This window comes from Hipposideros armiger, unplaced genomic scaffold (assembly GCF_001890085.2).
Source record: "Hipposideros armiger isolate ML-2016 unplaced genomic scaffold, ASM189008v1 scaffold_906, whole genome shotgun sequence".
Lineage (NCBI taxonomy): Eukaryota > Metazoa > Chordata > Mammalia > Chiroptera > Hipposideridae > Hipposideros > Hipposideros armiger.
Window position 1 is genome coordinate 19,480 of NW_017732256.1, and position 15,426 is coordinate 34,905.

General features: G+C 38.7%; 1 protein-coding gene across 2 annotated transcripts in view; it reads right to left on the reverse strand.

Annotated features, from left to right (window-relative positions):
- Positions 1 to 925: 925 nt before the first annotated feature.
- The window catches only part of HTR2A (5-hydroxytryptamine receptor 2A), a 74,848-nt gene continuing 60,347 nt past the window's right edge, over positions 926 to 15,426 (reverse strand). For both annotated transcript variants that reach the window (XM_019630381.1, XM_019630380.1), the window contains one exon: positions 926 to 4,640. In XM_019630381.1, coding sequence (XP_019485926.1) covers positions 3,841 to 4,640 — 800 coding nt within the window. In that variant the 3' untranslated portion in view covers positions 926 to 3,840. The remainder of the gene's footprint in view (positions 4,641 to 15,426) is intronic.

The window sequence follows — 15,426 nt, forward strand, 5'->3', positions numbered from 1 at the left end:
GACTGAATTCTAACTTGTTGGACGTGGATTGTCAGCAGTCACTGCCACATCTGGAAGCTCATCCATGTCTCTCATTCCAGGGCAGATTGACTTCTATCTATCACCTTCTTTCCCTGACAATACATTACAAAACCAAATAGAATATGAACAATATGATAGAATTTGGAGAAGTTATCAGAGCCTCATTTTGCTGTTGGAGTCATAAGTAATAGAGCAACTTTTCAAATTCTTCAATTCAACTTGTCATTCATTGCCCCCTTTCTTTTTAAATAGGAATTACACTATCCACCCAAAATGGAAAAGTGTTCTTTCCTAGACTGTATATTTAGCAACATGCTCATGAGCAAAGGTTTATTTACAAAATAATTCATGTCTGATCCACATTATTGAACCTCAACTTTAAAATAGTATATCATTTCTCCCATTTGTTTTAAAGGGAACAGATTTTAGAGTCATTCTTTCTGAAAGGTTATAGAATGAAACTTACATGTGACATCTCATTTCAAAGACAGGTCTAGAAGGTGTGTGTAGATAGAANGTGTGTGTGTGTGTGTGTGTGTGTGTGTGTGTGTGTGTGTGTGTGAATGCACCATGCATGTCTTGGGGTACACCTGTATAACTGTATCCACACGTACCTGTGTGCATGTGTTGGGGGTACAGCAGCAGTTGGGCATCTGTGTTCCTAGGCTACGTGGAACCAGACACAGTGGTCAAACATGGGGCATCTGTCTGCTGCAGATAACTGGAAACTGGAGCAGGACCATAAATCTAACTCGACCAGGTGGGCCCTAGCTCTGTGACTGAGCTCCAGAGGCTCTCAGAGTAGCTAGATGATACCTGGAGTTCCCAGCCTGGAAGGTTTGGGGTAACTCTCTGTAATAGACACAGCTATGGACTTTGCATTTATTTTTGACTATACTTTATTTACAATTATTCATTTTCTCTTGAAATATTTTAGAATAACCTTAATTAAAATCATTACATAAAATAATCTTCACTTTTTTGTTACATATGGCACAGAATAATTTAACGCTTTATAAATATGTTTCATTGATGCACAAATGGGAGCAGCACCCTTTGCCAAAAGCAGTTCCATTTGGCCACTTTAAAAAATGACCATGAGGTGGCGCTGTGGCCAAGAGATTAAGTATGTTTTAAATGGAGGGTTTTCACTAATTATGGTATTTAGTTCCTCTCTTTAAATATAGAAGAATCTGCTATTCATCTTAAAGTAGAGTAAGGTGGTCACTCTATTTTAATAGTATTTATTAGGACTGAGTTCTTTAATTACAGACCCATAAACATTCAAGGACTGTGTTTCACTGGGCTAAGGGTTATATTTAAAAAGCCTCAGTAGTCAGAAAGTTCCCAGATAAACAAAGAGCCTGAAGGTACCATTTTATTTAAGATCAATCAGCTATATATAAGGACCATTGTTTTCACAACCCTCATCGAATTGTGTTAGTCTTCTCATAAAATTGGGTCAACTTCCAGTTTATTTAAAGAACTGATGCTTCTGTTACATTTTAATCTGCTTTGACAGCAATGGAAGGTCATAGAAACATTAGAACATGAATTCACATTTAAATCGATATGATACCAACATGCACACATGTATATACTGAGTGTTTTCATAAGTGACTCTTGCTTTTCCTCCATATAAATATATAAATATCGAATAAAGTGCATGGGAACATGCCTGTACATGTATACAGATGCATGTTTGTCTATAATATACACTTGAATAGATACTTATGGAGAGAAAAACATACAGATTTGTAATATATACGCAGTCAAAAGACATCTGTCAGGCAGCATTTATATTCATTCTGATCAAGATTGAGTACATGGGTGGAATCTGCAATTTTTTCTCTAATATATTGTATAATGAGATGTGTAGAGTTATAAACTAAGGCAAAATACATTAGAGCAGAGACTTTTTTAACATTTGTATTTTTATCAGTTTGCATGGTATAATCATTAAAGTAGTTCAGATCAAATGCAGCCTTGATACAAGTGGCTTACTATAAATTCTAGCTTTGAAATAAACACTTTTCAATATATCTATAGGGATGTAGTTAGGATAGCCGTGATGCATTTCCAAATTACGCAGTGACACCTCTCACATTCTTTAGTTTTCAAGTCTGTAATTTTTTCAAATGGCTTAGAGCAAAATATGATTTTTCATTCAATAGAAATGCTTTAGTATTGTAATCACATATCTAACATCTATTCCAATAAGAATGTGCAGTTTAACCTAGAGTGAATTTATCAAGGTGAATTAACTGCTGTTAATCTCTTTCTTTGGCAAACTTTTATACAAAATATTATATTGCTACTTTTTTTTTTTAAATTAGGGAGCCCAGTGTCGGTGGGGTAATAAATGAATTAGTTTTTAGGGAAGTGGAACAAAAATTTTGCTGAAAACTTTGGTAATTACAGACTGGGTCCAGGTTGAAGTGCGTATTTCTAAACTAATCGCAAATTTTGACCTCAATTGATATTTTCCCCTTCCTGTGTTTGGTTGGTATTAATTGGCAACCGATTAGGAAGCTTATTGAGAAAACTACTATCAGAGTTGAAATAAATCAGTTACTAAACCAGGTAAGAAAGAAGTAAGTTGAATTGATTGTCAAAAAATGTCTGTTAATATTTTTGACAAGGACCATCCCAATAAGGTATTTTCTTTAAAGGTGGGGATCTTATTTTAATTATTTTTATATGCTTAGTGCCTAGGACATTTCTTCATAGGTAGTATATACTCAGTAGATGATTGTGAAACCAAAGTGCAACAATTTTAGTAAATTATATAGATTGCTCTGAAAGCATAAATTTACCTGATGGGTACCCAGAGGAAAGTCACCTGCATTTTACAGGGATGTCCTAAGACTGTATTGCTGTCAATAGCCAAACACCTGAGTTTATTCCTCAATCCTGACACAGTTACGTTAATACTGCTTACTGCTGAAAGGAGCGCATGCACGATGCAGTCACAAAGGGCAAGTTATCAAATGCCTCTTATGGTGCTGTTTAGGAGAAGCAATTTCTAGAAATGTATTTGGTAATGTTAAATTATCATTTTGAAAGTGTAGCTAGTAGAACAAATGCTAAACAAGACCACATTGGAAATTCAGACTAAAGCACAGGTAGTAGAAGAGAAAGCAGCAATAGTTAGGAAATAACATTTAAAATCTTTTCACTTCTGAGAAGAATTTACTTGAACTGCAGCAAATGCCAGCAACTTTGTGAATATTTTAAAATGGCATTGATGAAAAAGCAGGAATGAAAAAGCTGTCAAGTAATTCATTTAATTATCTTAGCAATACTGACTTCATAACACTGTCCTTAGTGTCTTTTTCTGTTGTTCAAAATACATTAGTTTTAAATTAATTTCTTCTTTAAAAGGCCATTATATTCGACAAATTGTTCACTATTTATAGCTATTTTTATTTACAGCAGTAGGTAACCACGTCATGCCATCAATTAATAACATAGTAGCAAGGATTTCACTTGAAAATAGAGGTTAATTTAGATTTATTTATGGCCTCATTATAATTATACAATAAAAGCTAATTATTTTAAAGACATCATTTACAATGTTAAAAATAAGTATCATAAAGCTCACAGCTGAAATGCTGTCAGAACATTTTTGAAGTGCACATGTTGTGGCATTGAACCCTGCTTTTCACTGACGGAATAAAATGAGGCATCTAGATATTGTTGGTTGCACTAGACTGGCCTAGTTTTTTTTGCCAGTCTCCCTATTATCTTTTCTTTTTTCTCCAGATAGGTAAAAACTTGCTCAGTGTGCCCTCCGTGGTTGTCATGGCAACCAGTCTATCACACACAGCTAACCTTTTCATTCTCTCTGTTGATACTGTCTGTAGGAGCGTCTTCTGAATTTTGTTTTCCTAGAGCAACCATAGTGCAGTCGTTATCTGTCGTCTTGGCATCTTTCTGTGAATTCTTTTTTTGTCCCTTCTGGAGTTCACTAGACTTGTATGCCAAGGCTGGGATAGTGTTCACTAAAATTAACTGTAATGGTTTTTTATTTTCCTTGTACTGACACTGAATATACCGCGAAAAGGCTGACCTGTAGGTCTTGTTGAACAATGTGTACACTAGTGGGTTGACTGCTGAGGAGAGGTAACCGATCCAAACGAACACGTTGAGCAGGGATCCGATGACATCCTCGTTGCAGGACTCTTTGCAGATGACGGCCATTATGTTCGTGATGAAGAAGGGGCACCACATCACCACAAACAGAAAGAAGACGATGCCCAGCACCTTGCAAGCTTTTTGCTCGTTGCTGATGGACTGCATAGTCCTCCTGCCGTAGGCCCCTGGCTCCCTGTGGATTGACCTCTGGAAGAGCTTTTCTGAGGACAGGGAGCTCTGAGGGAGGAAGCTGAAAGAAGATAATTTGGCCCGTGCGCTAAGATCATTCACACACAAAGTAGCTTCTTTCTGGAGTGACTTTATAGTTAGAAAGTAGGTGATCACCATGATGGTTAAGGGAATGAAAAAGGACACGAAAGAGCCAATCAGGACAAAGTTATCGTCGGCGAGTAAGCAACTCCCTTCTTTGAAGACCTTGGAATCATCCTGTAGCCCAAAGACTGGTATTGGCATGGATATACCTGGAGTTGGATAGAAAATGAAACATGATTATTAAGGAATTGAGTACGTGAAGGCAAGCGCACGCCTACATAATGGTGGCCATGCAAAGGACTTTATATCAACACTTTAAAAGCTTACCATATGCTTTCAAGGAGAATTTAAAATTCTCTTGGACTGACTTACAAATATTATACTGTTATTATATAGTTATAACACATTATATAGATACTATAATAGGAAGTTATAATATTTAGTTGTAATATAGTTATATATTAATTATAATACATACTAATATATAATATATATAACAATATATAATATAATATGTAGTTCCTTATACTTGTATGTTATATTGCCCAATATAATCCTTTACTTATAAAGTATAATAAATCTAGCTTTAATTTTTCATGCTATGTTTTCTGATTATAAATTGTACTTATTAATTGAAGAAAATATAGAGACAAAGAAACAAAAATGAAAAGGATCAATAATGCCACCACCCAGACATAATCACTATTACAATATGATGCTGTTTATTTTAGATAAACATAAACACACACACCATGCACACACTTTATAAAATTGTAAATATAATATATTTTCTTTTTAGAAAATTTGAAAAATTCAAAAAGGTAACAATGAGTAAAGAAAAATAATATGTATTCTTGTTAGCCAGGGGCAACCATAATTTATATTTTGTGTAGTTTTTTCTTCCATTTATGTGCATACATAAATAGTATATATGAACATGTAGTATTTTATGTGCAGTTTTAGATCTTCCTATTCCATGAAACATTAAATCATAAAAAGTACACATATTTTAAAATATTTTTGAAAAATATAATTTTTTAATGTGGATTAAAAATAACTTTAACCAATTTTGATTTCTTTTAAAAAGCTTTTTGTCATGGAAAAATTCTAATATATGGAAAAACAAAACAGCACAATGAACCCATTACCCAGCTTCAACAATGATCAACTCAAGGACAATTCTATTTTATTCACAGCCTTACCTGCTGCAGCCCTCCCATGTTATTTTGAAAAAAAACCCAGACATTATATAATTCAATCTGTAAATATTCTATTGTATATTATAGATATTATTACACATTATATATTAAATATATTATTATATATGCTATACACTCTTAAAAAAATATTGTCACAATACCATTCTCACTCCTAAACAGAAATTTAATATTTCCTTAATATAATTAAATACAGAGTCAGTCTTCAAATTTCCAATTGTCCCATAAAGGTCATGGTATATTTTTAGCAGTAGAGCATTCATAAGGGGAGATTACAAAACATTAAGTAGCCACAGATTTTTACTGACAAATGCAAGAGTTAGGTAGAGGGTGACACAATACATAGGAACAGGAGCCCATGGTCCATTGCTCTGTTACTCAAATTTGGGGAACCTGTAAAGCTCCTACGTGCACAGGGCTTAGGCAGAAGAGGGAGCACAGTAAGTAAAGGTAACGCTTGGCCTCTCATCATGCTAAGGGACCTTACGTAAGGGAGATTCAACTGGCCACCACCACCGCTGTGCAGTTTGGGGTGTGTGGGAGAGGCCTGGGGAAGGCCAAGGCAATCATGTGATTGCCACAGAAGAAGCGTGGTGATGAGGAAGAAGAGGAAAGATGAATAAAATATTCTGTAACTTAGTTTAAGGTTGCTTTGTTTATTGAAGGGTAGACACCACAGGGGCACCCTGGGAGAAAGTCAGAACAAAGTTTCTTTCTAATTCCTGCCCAGGTTTTTGGCTCCCTTAGAACTGTATAACTGCTTCTGACCACCCTTTAGAATCTAATAAGCAATCATAATCCAGCCAAAAACACAGGCTCAATCCCTAGTTGGGGGCTACGGCTTGCTTGACTCTTGGAAAAACTTCCTTTGAGGCTCTATAACATGCATATGCAGAGCAGGGCTCAGCTCCCTCCAACCATAGACCTGACTATTCTAACCTCACATCACCTCACAGTGGCTGTGCTTGCCAAGAGGGCACATTAGCTTGAGTTAAAGTAATGCCTAAAACAAATCTTCCTCAGTAACCTTTTCCATTATCCTCACAGATTTAATTGACCGTATTTGTCACACGTCTGTGTAAGGCCATCCCAGTATTCTTGGAAGGTGGAGATAAATGACATCAGAACTGTTCTTAAGGACACTTAGTGTGGTTAATGACTCTTCATTTCCTTCATTCCACTCTGCCCCTGGCCTGAACATTTTGTGGGCCAAGAAGAGATGGAATAACTATGGCTCCAAGAGGAGCATCCTCTTGAGACTCTTGATAGACACCAGTTTTGTTTAGCCTTCAGAAAACTCCTGATCATGTTTTATAAGAAGAGTGTTTTGTTTTCCAAGTGTTTGAACATATATCTGTGAAAGATGTTTCCTGTACTTATCCACAAGGTCTTTGTTCAACAGTGTAGTTGTTCACTGATCAAAACGGATGCTTTGGAGTGAGACAGACCTGAATTTGCATCTTTGTCCTGATTCTGTGCTTCTGGGATGCCTACTTCACCCCTGTAGGCCTCAGTTCTTCATCTATCATATGAGGCTTGCACCAACATGCCTCCATGGATGTGGAGAGGATAAAAAGAATCAAATATGCAGGGCACCTAGGACAGTGCTTAAGAGCCGATGTTCTCCAAATAGTAGATAAACGTAAGAGTAGCTTAATCTGCAGAATTATTCAGATTAAATACATTAGGATTTTTTCCCTAATTTTGTTCCATTTTGTTCACTTTGTACATGCTAGACTTTAATATGCAATAGAGCTTCTTAAACCAAAAGAAGTTAAAAACATTTTGGTTATTGCCTATATAGTTAATAATGACGTAATTATTAGCTTCTGCCAGGGTGACAAAGGACTCAATTAATTTTAATTTTGTACAGCTAGAACTGTTGATGGCTATTTTAACGTGATGAATTACAGCCATGACTATTAGTCATGATACACATAAAAAAATATCAACTGTCCACAAAAGGTGTATTATTTTGTTATTAAACTCTTGGGTGTGCACATTCCTGATTCATACAAAGGGAATCACCACCTTGAGAGCCTTTTGCCCTATTTGTTTGCGATCTGGTGATTTATATAAGTGGTGATGTTCAATTAACGAGAATATGAGATTACCTAAAACACCAAATTCTTCAAACATTTGACATTCAGATGAGTGCTCTTGTTTGGGGAGAATGAACACACACACACACACACACACACACACACACACACACACACACCCTCCAGAGAGGCTCAATTTCTGTGGTCGGGGACAGAAAAGCTGATGGAGTCATGTCACTGAAGTAGAGATTTCCCCTTCTTAGCTGTCTTGGATGAAAACCACTTCAAAGTGGAGGTAACAAGGGGGCATAGGCAGGCTGTCTAGAAGGGGGAGGGGAGAAGCAACTGATTAGGTCTTTAAATGGCCCGTTCCTCTTTACGTATAACAAAAATATCACAAATTCTGTCATATATCATTCTTTTTCAGTGTCTCACTTATAGTAGGGGTCAGCAAGGGCTTGTGGAAAGAATAACTTAACAGTTAAAGCAATACTCTATAAAAGAGGGGAAAAGATTTTACGTCCAAAAACTAGAATACTTAGATAGGCTTTGTGGGTACAATAAGCAGTTCAAAAAACACGCTCCTACCAAGAGAGGTGATGACGCTGGCTGATATCCAAGATTGCGGTCACAGCCATCTCCAGTGCATTAATTTTCTGGCTGCTTTGTTTAAGAATAGCTGCTTTTGGAGACCTGACATCTTCTCTCACTTGAAATTTCTGCATATAAAGCATTTTCCTTTATGAACAGACAGAAAGTAGCTTGAACTATGTGACTCTGCATTTTGTTTAATATTATATTTTTCTGGGGAGTGGTAAACAGCAATTCAATATCTGTGTTGGGCCCTCCACGCACATTTTTATTTCTTTTCATTACAGCTCAGACAATGAAATAAATGGGAAACACTGACACCAGGAATACACAGGCTTTGGCTGCTGTCTTTCTTTTAGGGTAGCCCTGCTTATTCTTTGCACATAAAGTTTGCATCTCTGGTTAACATCTGCCTGCAGTCTGGGTAAATGGCCCTAACTCTGAAGCACTGGCTATGGAAAATGAGCTTTATTCTTAATCCTAGATTTTATACTTTAATATCTTGGGACTGATGGTACTTCTGAGACTGTTTCCTTGGGAAGGAAGAAGGTGACTTTACTACGTAGTGATTCTCTGGTAGGGAACATGGCATCAGGAGTCCTCAGGGCCTTGGGTTGTATAAAAGGTGCAGGGGAAAAGAAACAAATATTTCAGGGCTCTTGTGAAAAAGAGTGAATTTTAGTTCATAGGTTTCATTTCCTCTGGAACTATTACCTTTCCTTTGCATTTTAACTCATGCTGAATTTTTTCAAGTTATAAGTTCTAGCCGTTTGACAGAAAGTGCCACGAGCAAAAAGTGCAGGAGAATCATCATCCTGCAGGGAGAGAGGGATTGAATACATCGGGTAACTGGGGCTGGGACTCACCATTCTTCTAGTATAGACTGTAAAACTCAAGTGTTGCTAAATTCCTTATAATCTATGGTTTGCTGACAAGGCAGATGTATATAAAAATGAGAGCTACATGAGTATGTCAGTTCCCTAAGGAATTGTATGTTTCTTCTTAAATTAATTCTGAATATCTCTAAATAATACATCATAAATTTTCAAAGTACTTTTTCTTTTTTAGCTGAGCCATCCTGCCACCTGCTGGCAGCTCAGCTGGCAGCTCAGCTCGGGCCGGGCATTGAACCGTTTGTTGCTCAGAGCTCAAACTCTTGAGTGAGCTCTTAACCAACTGAACCACTCGTCCGGCCTCTTCAAAGTACTTTTACATATATTCATGTCTTCTCAAATGATTTTTTTTTACAGAATTGTAAAAATATTACCCACACTGCACTATGGGCAGATAAAAATTTCAATTTATAGAAAAATTGACACCTCGCAACCTTAAATGATTTAGCTAGAATTGCATAGCAATTTAGAGGCAAAATCAAGACTCAGTCTTGATTCTTATTGTTGATTTTTTTACCTGCTTATTTGTTTTTTTTTTATCATAGTCATAAGAGTCTATGAGTATATCAGATATCCTAACACTAACTTAAGGAAAAATGTGATAATCCTAAAATCTGCAAAATTTGCATACCTGTACATTGTTTTGGAGAAAGCTAGAGCTTTCATTAGATCATCAGAAAAGTTTCTGCTCTCAGGGTGGGTAATAACCACTGAATTTTATCAAGGCCCACCCACAGAATACACACACACACACACACACACACACACACACATTCTGGTGATTCTCTATACCTTGATACTGTCTTTCTTCTTTCATTATTTAATTTCAAAGTCTAAATTTCCCCTAGTGAGACATTGTTTTTTGAGGGGAGACAGGCATTTAAAAACTAAAATCCTTATAATCAACACCTCTTTTCTTTTTTATATAGTGGTTATTCTCAACTTTGGCTGCATTTTAGAATTGTCTAGGGAGCTTTGAAAAATTATATTGCTTGGGCTCCATTCCCAGAGTTTCTGATATTAGTACTTTATTTCAATTTTTAAGATTTTTATTAAAAATATAGCTAACATACAATATTATATTGGTTTCAGGGGCACACCATAGTTATTCAACATTTTTATATCTAAAGAAGTGGTTACCATGATAAGTCCAGCAACCATCTGACATTGTACCACACTATCACAATATTATTGACTATATTCACTTTGCTGTACTTTACATCCCTGTGACTTATTTGTTTTACACCTGGAAATTCGGACCTCTTATTCCTCTTCACCTTCTTCCCCCTTTAAAGAATTTTTTTGAATTATAGTTGACATTCAACATTATTTTATATTAATTTCAGGACACCACAGTGGTTAGACTTTTATACAGTAAAAGAAGTGTCCTCCCTGACTAGTCCAGTACCCACCGAGCACTATACATAGTTATTACCATATCATAGAGTATAGTCCCTATGCTTTACATTACATCCCCATGAGTATTTTATAAGTACCAATTTATACTTCACCATTTTTACCCAACCTCTCCCATCTATCACCCTAACAAATCTAGTACCCATCTGACACCATACATGGTTATTACAATATTATTGACAATATTCCTTATGCTATACCTTACATCCCCATAACTACTTTTTTTTTTAAAGACTTTTATTGGGGAATTGGGGAATGGGAACAACACTGGAGAATTGGGGGATGGGAACAGCACTGGGGAATTGGGAGAAGGGGAACAGACAAGTTGCTGTCCTTTTGTTCTTCAGTCTAGTTGTGGAGGACGTTGCTTCACTGGCCCAAGTTGGCACATCACTGCACGCTTCCTGGGCGAGACAGATCAGTCCCTGTCTTCTGGATGGTTGCTCACTGCGCCTGCTGGCTACACACGGTAGCCCGTGGCAACCCACTGCAGCCTAAGCCGTCGCGGGCGACTCACGGCAGCCCAGCTCCAGGTTGAGCTGTTGTTCAGCATCTTAGCTGTAGAGGGTAGTGTCACTGGCCCTCATATGTGGGATCCGAACCGGGGCCCTCTGCCATCCCAAGCCAGCTCTTAACCAACGCGCCACTCGACCTGCCCCCCATAACTACTTTTTAACAACCAATTTGTACTTCTTAACCCCTTCCCCCTTTTCCACCCATATCCCTAACCCCTCCCCCATCTTGCAACCATCAAAATGATCTGTGCATCTGTGAGTTTGTTTCTGTTTTGTTTGTTAATTTTGTTCTTAGGTTCCACACATAAGCGAAATCACATGGCATCTGTCTTTCTCTGTCTGACATACTCCACTCAGCAAACAGCCTCCAGGTCCATCCATGCTGCCACAGATGGCAAGACCCATTCCTGTCCATGGCTGAGCAATATTTCATTGTATATATGTACCACCTCTTCTTTATGCATCATCCATTGATGGACACCCAGGGTGCCTCCACATCTTGGCCATTGTAAACAATTCTGCAATGAACATATGGATACATATGGTCCCTTCGAAGCAGCGTTTTGAGTTTCTTCAGATAAGTACCCTGAAATGGGATTATCGAGTCCTTCATTCTCCTGTTGTAGCCTGTGTTTTAGTCTATTTTGTCTGGTATAAGTATTCCTACCCCAGCATTTGTTTGTTTGTTTGTTTCCATTTTTTGTGAAATATCTTTTTCTATCCCTTTACTTTCTGTCTATGTGTGTCTTTCAGTCTGAAATGAGTCTCTTGTAGGCAGCATATGTAAGGTTTTTGTTTTCTTAACCATTGAGCCACCCTATGACTTTTGATTGGAGCACTTAATCCATTTACATTGAAAGTTATTGCTGATAGATATGCAGCTATCACCATTTCATTATTCATAATTTTTTTTTTCCATCTTAAAGTAGTCCTTCTAACATTTCTTGAAATACTGGTTTGGTGGTGATGAACTCCTTTAGCTTTTTCTTGTCTGAGAAGCTCTTTATCCTTCAATTCTAAATGATCGCTTTGCTAGGTAGAGTAATCATTTTTTTTATTTTTATTGGGGAACATATTGGGGAACAGTGTGTTTTTCCAGGACCCATCAGCTCTAAGTCAAGTGTAGTTGTTTCAATTTAGTTGTGGAGGGCGCAGCTCAGCTCCAAGTCCAGTCACTGTTTTTCAATCTAGTTGTGAGGGGGCACAGCCCACCATCCCATGCAGGAATCAAACCGGCAACCTTGTTGTTAAGAGCACGTGCTCTAACCAACTGAGCCATCCGGCCACCCACCGGCAGCTCAGCGGCAGCTCAGCAGCAACTCAGCTCAAGTCGTTGTCTTCAATCTAGTGTGGAGGGCGCAGCTCTCTCACCCACGTGGGAATTGAACCGGCAACCTTGTTGTTCAGAGCACACACTCTAACCAACTGAGCCACCCAGCCACCCTAGTTAGAGTAATCTTGGTTGTAGGTTCTAACTGTTCATCACATTGTATATTTTGTGCCAATCCCTTGTGGCCTGCAAAGTTTCTGTTGAGAAATCAGCTGACAGTCTTATGGGAGCTCCCTTATAGGTAACTAACTGCTTTTCTCTTGTTGCTTTTAAGATTCTCTCTTCGTCTTTAAACTTTGGCTTTTGAATTATGATGTATCTTGGTGTGGGCCTCTTTGGGTTCATCTTGTTTGGGACTCTCTGCACTCCCTGGGCTTGTGTATCTATTTCCTTCACCAGGTTAGGAAACTTTTGAGTCATTATTTCCTCAAATAGGTTCTCAGGCCCTTGCTTTCTCTCTTCTCTTTTTGGTATTCTGATTATGAGAATGTTGTTATGCTTGATGTTGTCCCAGAAGTCTCTTAAACTAGCCTCATTTTTTTTGGGGGGGGGATTTTTTTTTTTGCTGTTCTGATTGGGTATTTTCTGCTACCTTGTCTTCCAAATCATTAATTCAATTCTCTGCTTTATCTAGTCAACTGTTGATTCCTTGTAGTGCATTCTTCATGTTAGTTACTGTAGTCTTCACTTCTGACTGGTTCTTTTTTATGGTTTCTTTGTCCTTTTTCAAGTTCTAACTAAGTTCCTTGAGCATCCTTATAGCCATTGTTTTGAACTCTGTACCTCCATTTTACTTACCAGGTTGCTTACCTCTATTTTGTTTAGTTCTTTTTCTGAATTTTTCACCTGGGCTTTCATTTGGGATGCATTTCTTTGTTTCCTAATTTTGGCTGCCTCTCTGTTTTTGTTTCTATGCATTAGATTGATTTGCTATGTCTGCCAGTCTTGGCTGGGTGGCCTTATGTAGTAGGTGTCCTGGGGGGCCCAGAGACACAGTCTCCCTGGTAACCTGAGCCAGGTGCTCTAGGAGTGTCCCTTGTGTGGGTTGTGTGTGCCCTCCTGTTATATTTGAGCCTTGATTGCTATTGCTATGTCAGTAATGGTACTGACCCTCAGGCTGACTGGCTGTGGTGTTTGGCCATGTCTACAGCTTATGCGCTGCTGTTCAGAAGGCTTACCCTATGGAGTGAGATTTGCCCCAGCAGGCTCCATTGCCTGTTGAGACCATTCTTTGTGTGTCCCATTTGTGAGGCTCTGCTGTGATCTGAAGCCAACCTCCAAATATGTTGGTTCTGGGGCCTCTTGGGAGGGACTCTAGTGCAGGCCCAGGTCACTCACTGCCTATGACTTTCAGGGAATACCTGGTAGGAGCTACAAAGAGATCCATGGTTGTTCGCTGCCTGTGCTGAACTTGGAAGCATGTGGGATAGGTACAAACTGAGGATGTCTGTCACCAGCACTAGGCCTGGGGTATTTCCACAAAAAGCCAGAACACCCCAAGGCCTTCTGCCACCTGCCAACTCCCTTAAGGTTCAGCCACTAATAAAGCCTCATGCGGTATGCAAGTTGGGTGAGGCAGAGTCTCAGGGAGTCACTAGAGTGGGAACAGTTGTGGTCACCAGGTTAATGTAAATTCTGGTTTGGTACCAGTGCTGAGCCTAGTGCTGAGCAAAAGTCCCAGAGCACACCAAGGCCAGTCACCGCTTTCCTGGGGCCTGTCATACTCTGATCATTTTTCAAGACATAATGCAATGCAGGTGAGGCTGGCTGCTTGTGGAGAAAGTGGCTCCAGTGTTGGGCGAGTTGGGTGGGGTTGGGTTTCAGTGAGTCAGCAGAATGGATCTGCAGAGCTCATCACGCCAGTCAGATTTAGATTTGGCTCTGTGGGGGCGGGCTCAACACAGGAAAGATGGCGTCTGCCTGCCAGCTGCATAGGAAGAGCATCTCACACAGGGAACATGCTGACTGTTCTCCAGTCCTCCCCCCAGAGACATACACCTGAATCTGTGTCCCCCTATGTCTCTGTTGCTTCCTGAGTCACTGTCCCTCCACTGGAGCCCAAGGTGAGTGCCTGCAAGCGAGTGAGTCTGTGCGCAGGCTGTTTAAGAGGACATTTGGGTTTGTGAAGCCTTCCATCCCACCCGGATGGTCAGAATCCCCACTTTTTTTCACAGCCAGATATTGTGGGAGCTCCTCTTTCTGGCACCAGTACTCCGAGGTGTGGGGGGCTGGGGTTCCTCGCTCCTCCAGGGGGAACCTCAGCAGCCAAAATATGCCTCCTGGTTCTCAACCACCACTTGGAGGGGTTTGGAGCCATTTTGCATCTTTTCCACTCCTATCAATCTCAACATGGCTTTTTAATATTTTTAGTCATAGGACTTCTGTTTGGCTAGACATCAGATGGTTCTTCAGATTGATTGTTCTATAATTTAGCTGTAATTTTAATGCGTTCATGGAGAGACTCAGGCACAGTGTTTATTTCCTCCACCATCTTGGACCTCCCTGATATTAGTACTTTAAAAATACCAATGCCCAGAACTCACATGGACATTATTATGAAAACGAAAGAACACACGGTGATTCTAATGTACAGTTGGTGTTGAGAACCCGGGATGGATAGGGCTAAAAGTGTAGTAAAAATGTGTTTATATTGAAATATAACTAAATCAAGTAAAGTTTTACAGCTCAGCCTTTTGCTTTAATTAAATAAATTTATTAATTTCCCCACAGGCTCAGGATAACTTCCCACAGAAAAGCAAAGTAGAGAATTGATGGAAAGGGAAAGAAACCTGCCCTCCATTCCTCCCCCAACTTGGGCATGGATTATCTGAAAAAAAAAAAAAAGAAAGAAAGAAAAATGACTGGTGTTATTTGTTAAACCACAAATCCTTGTTTCAATTCTTTGATTGTTATGGCTAAATTTCCAAAAAATATTTTAAACCTTGTGTGCTGTCCCAGTCAATATATCATACTTAGAAGAAAATTTAAAAA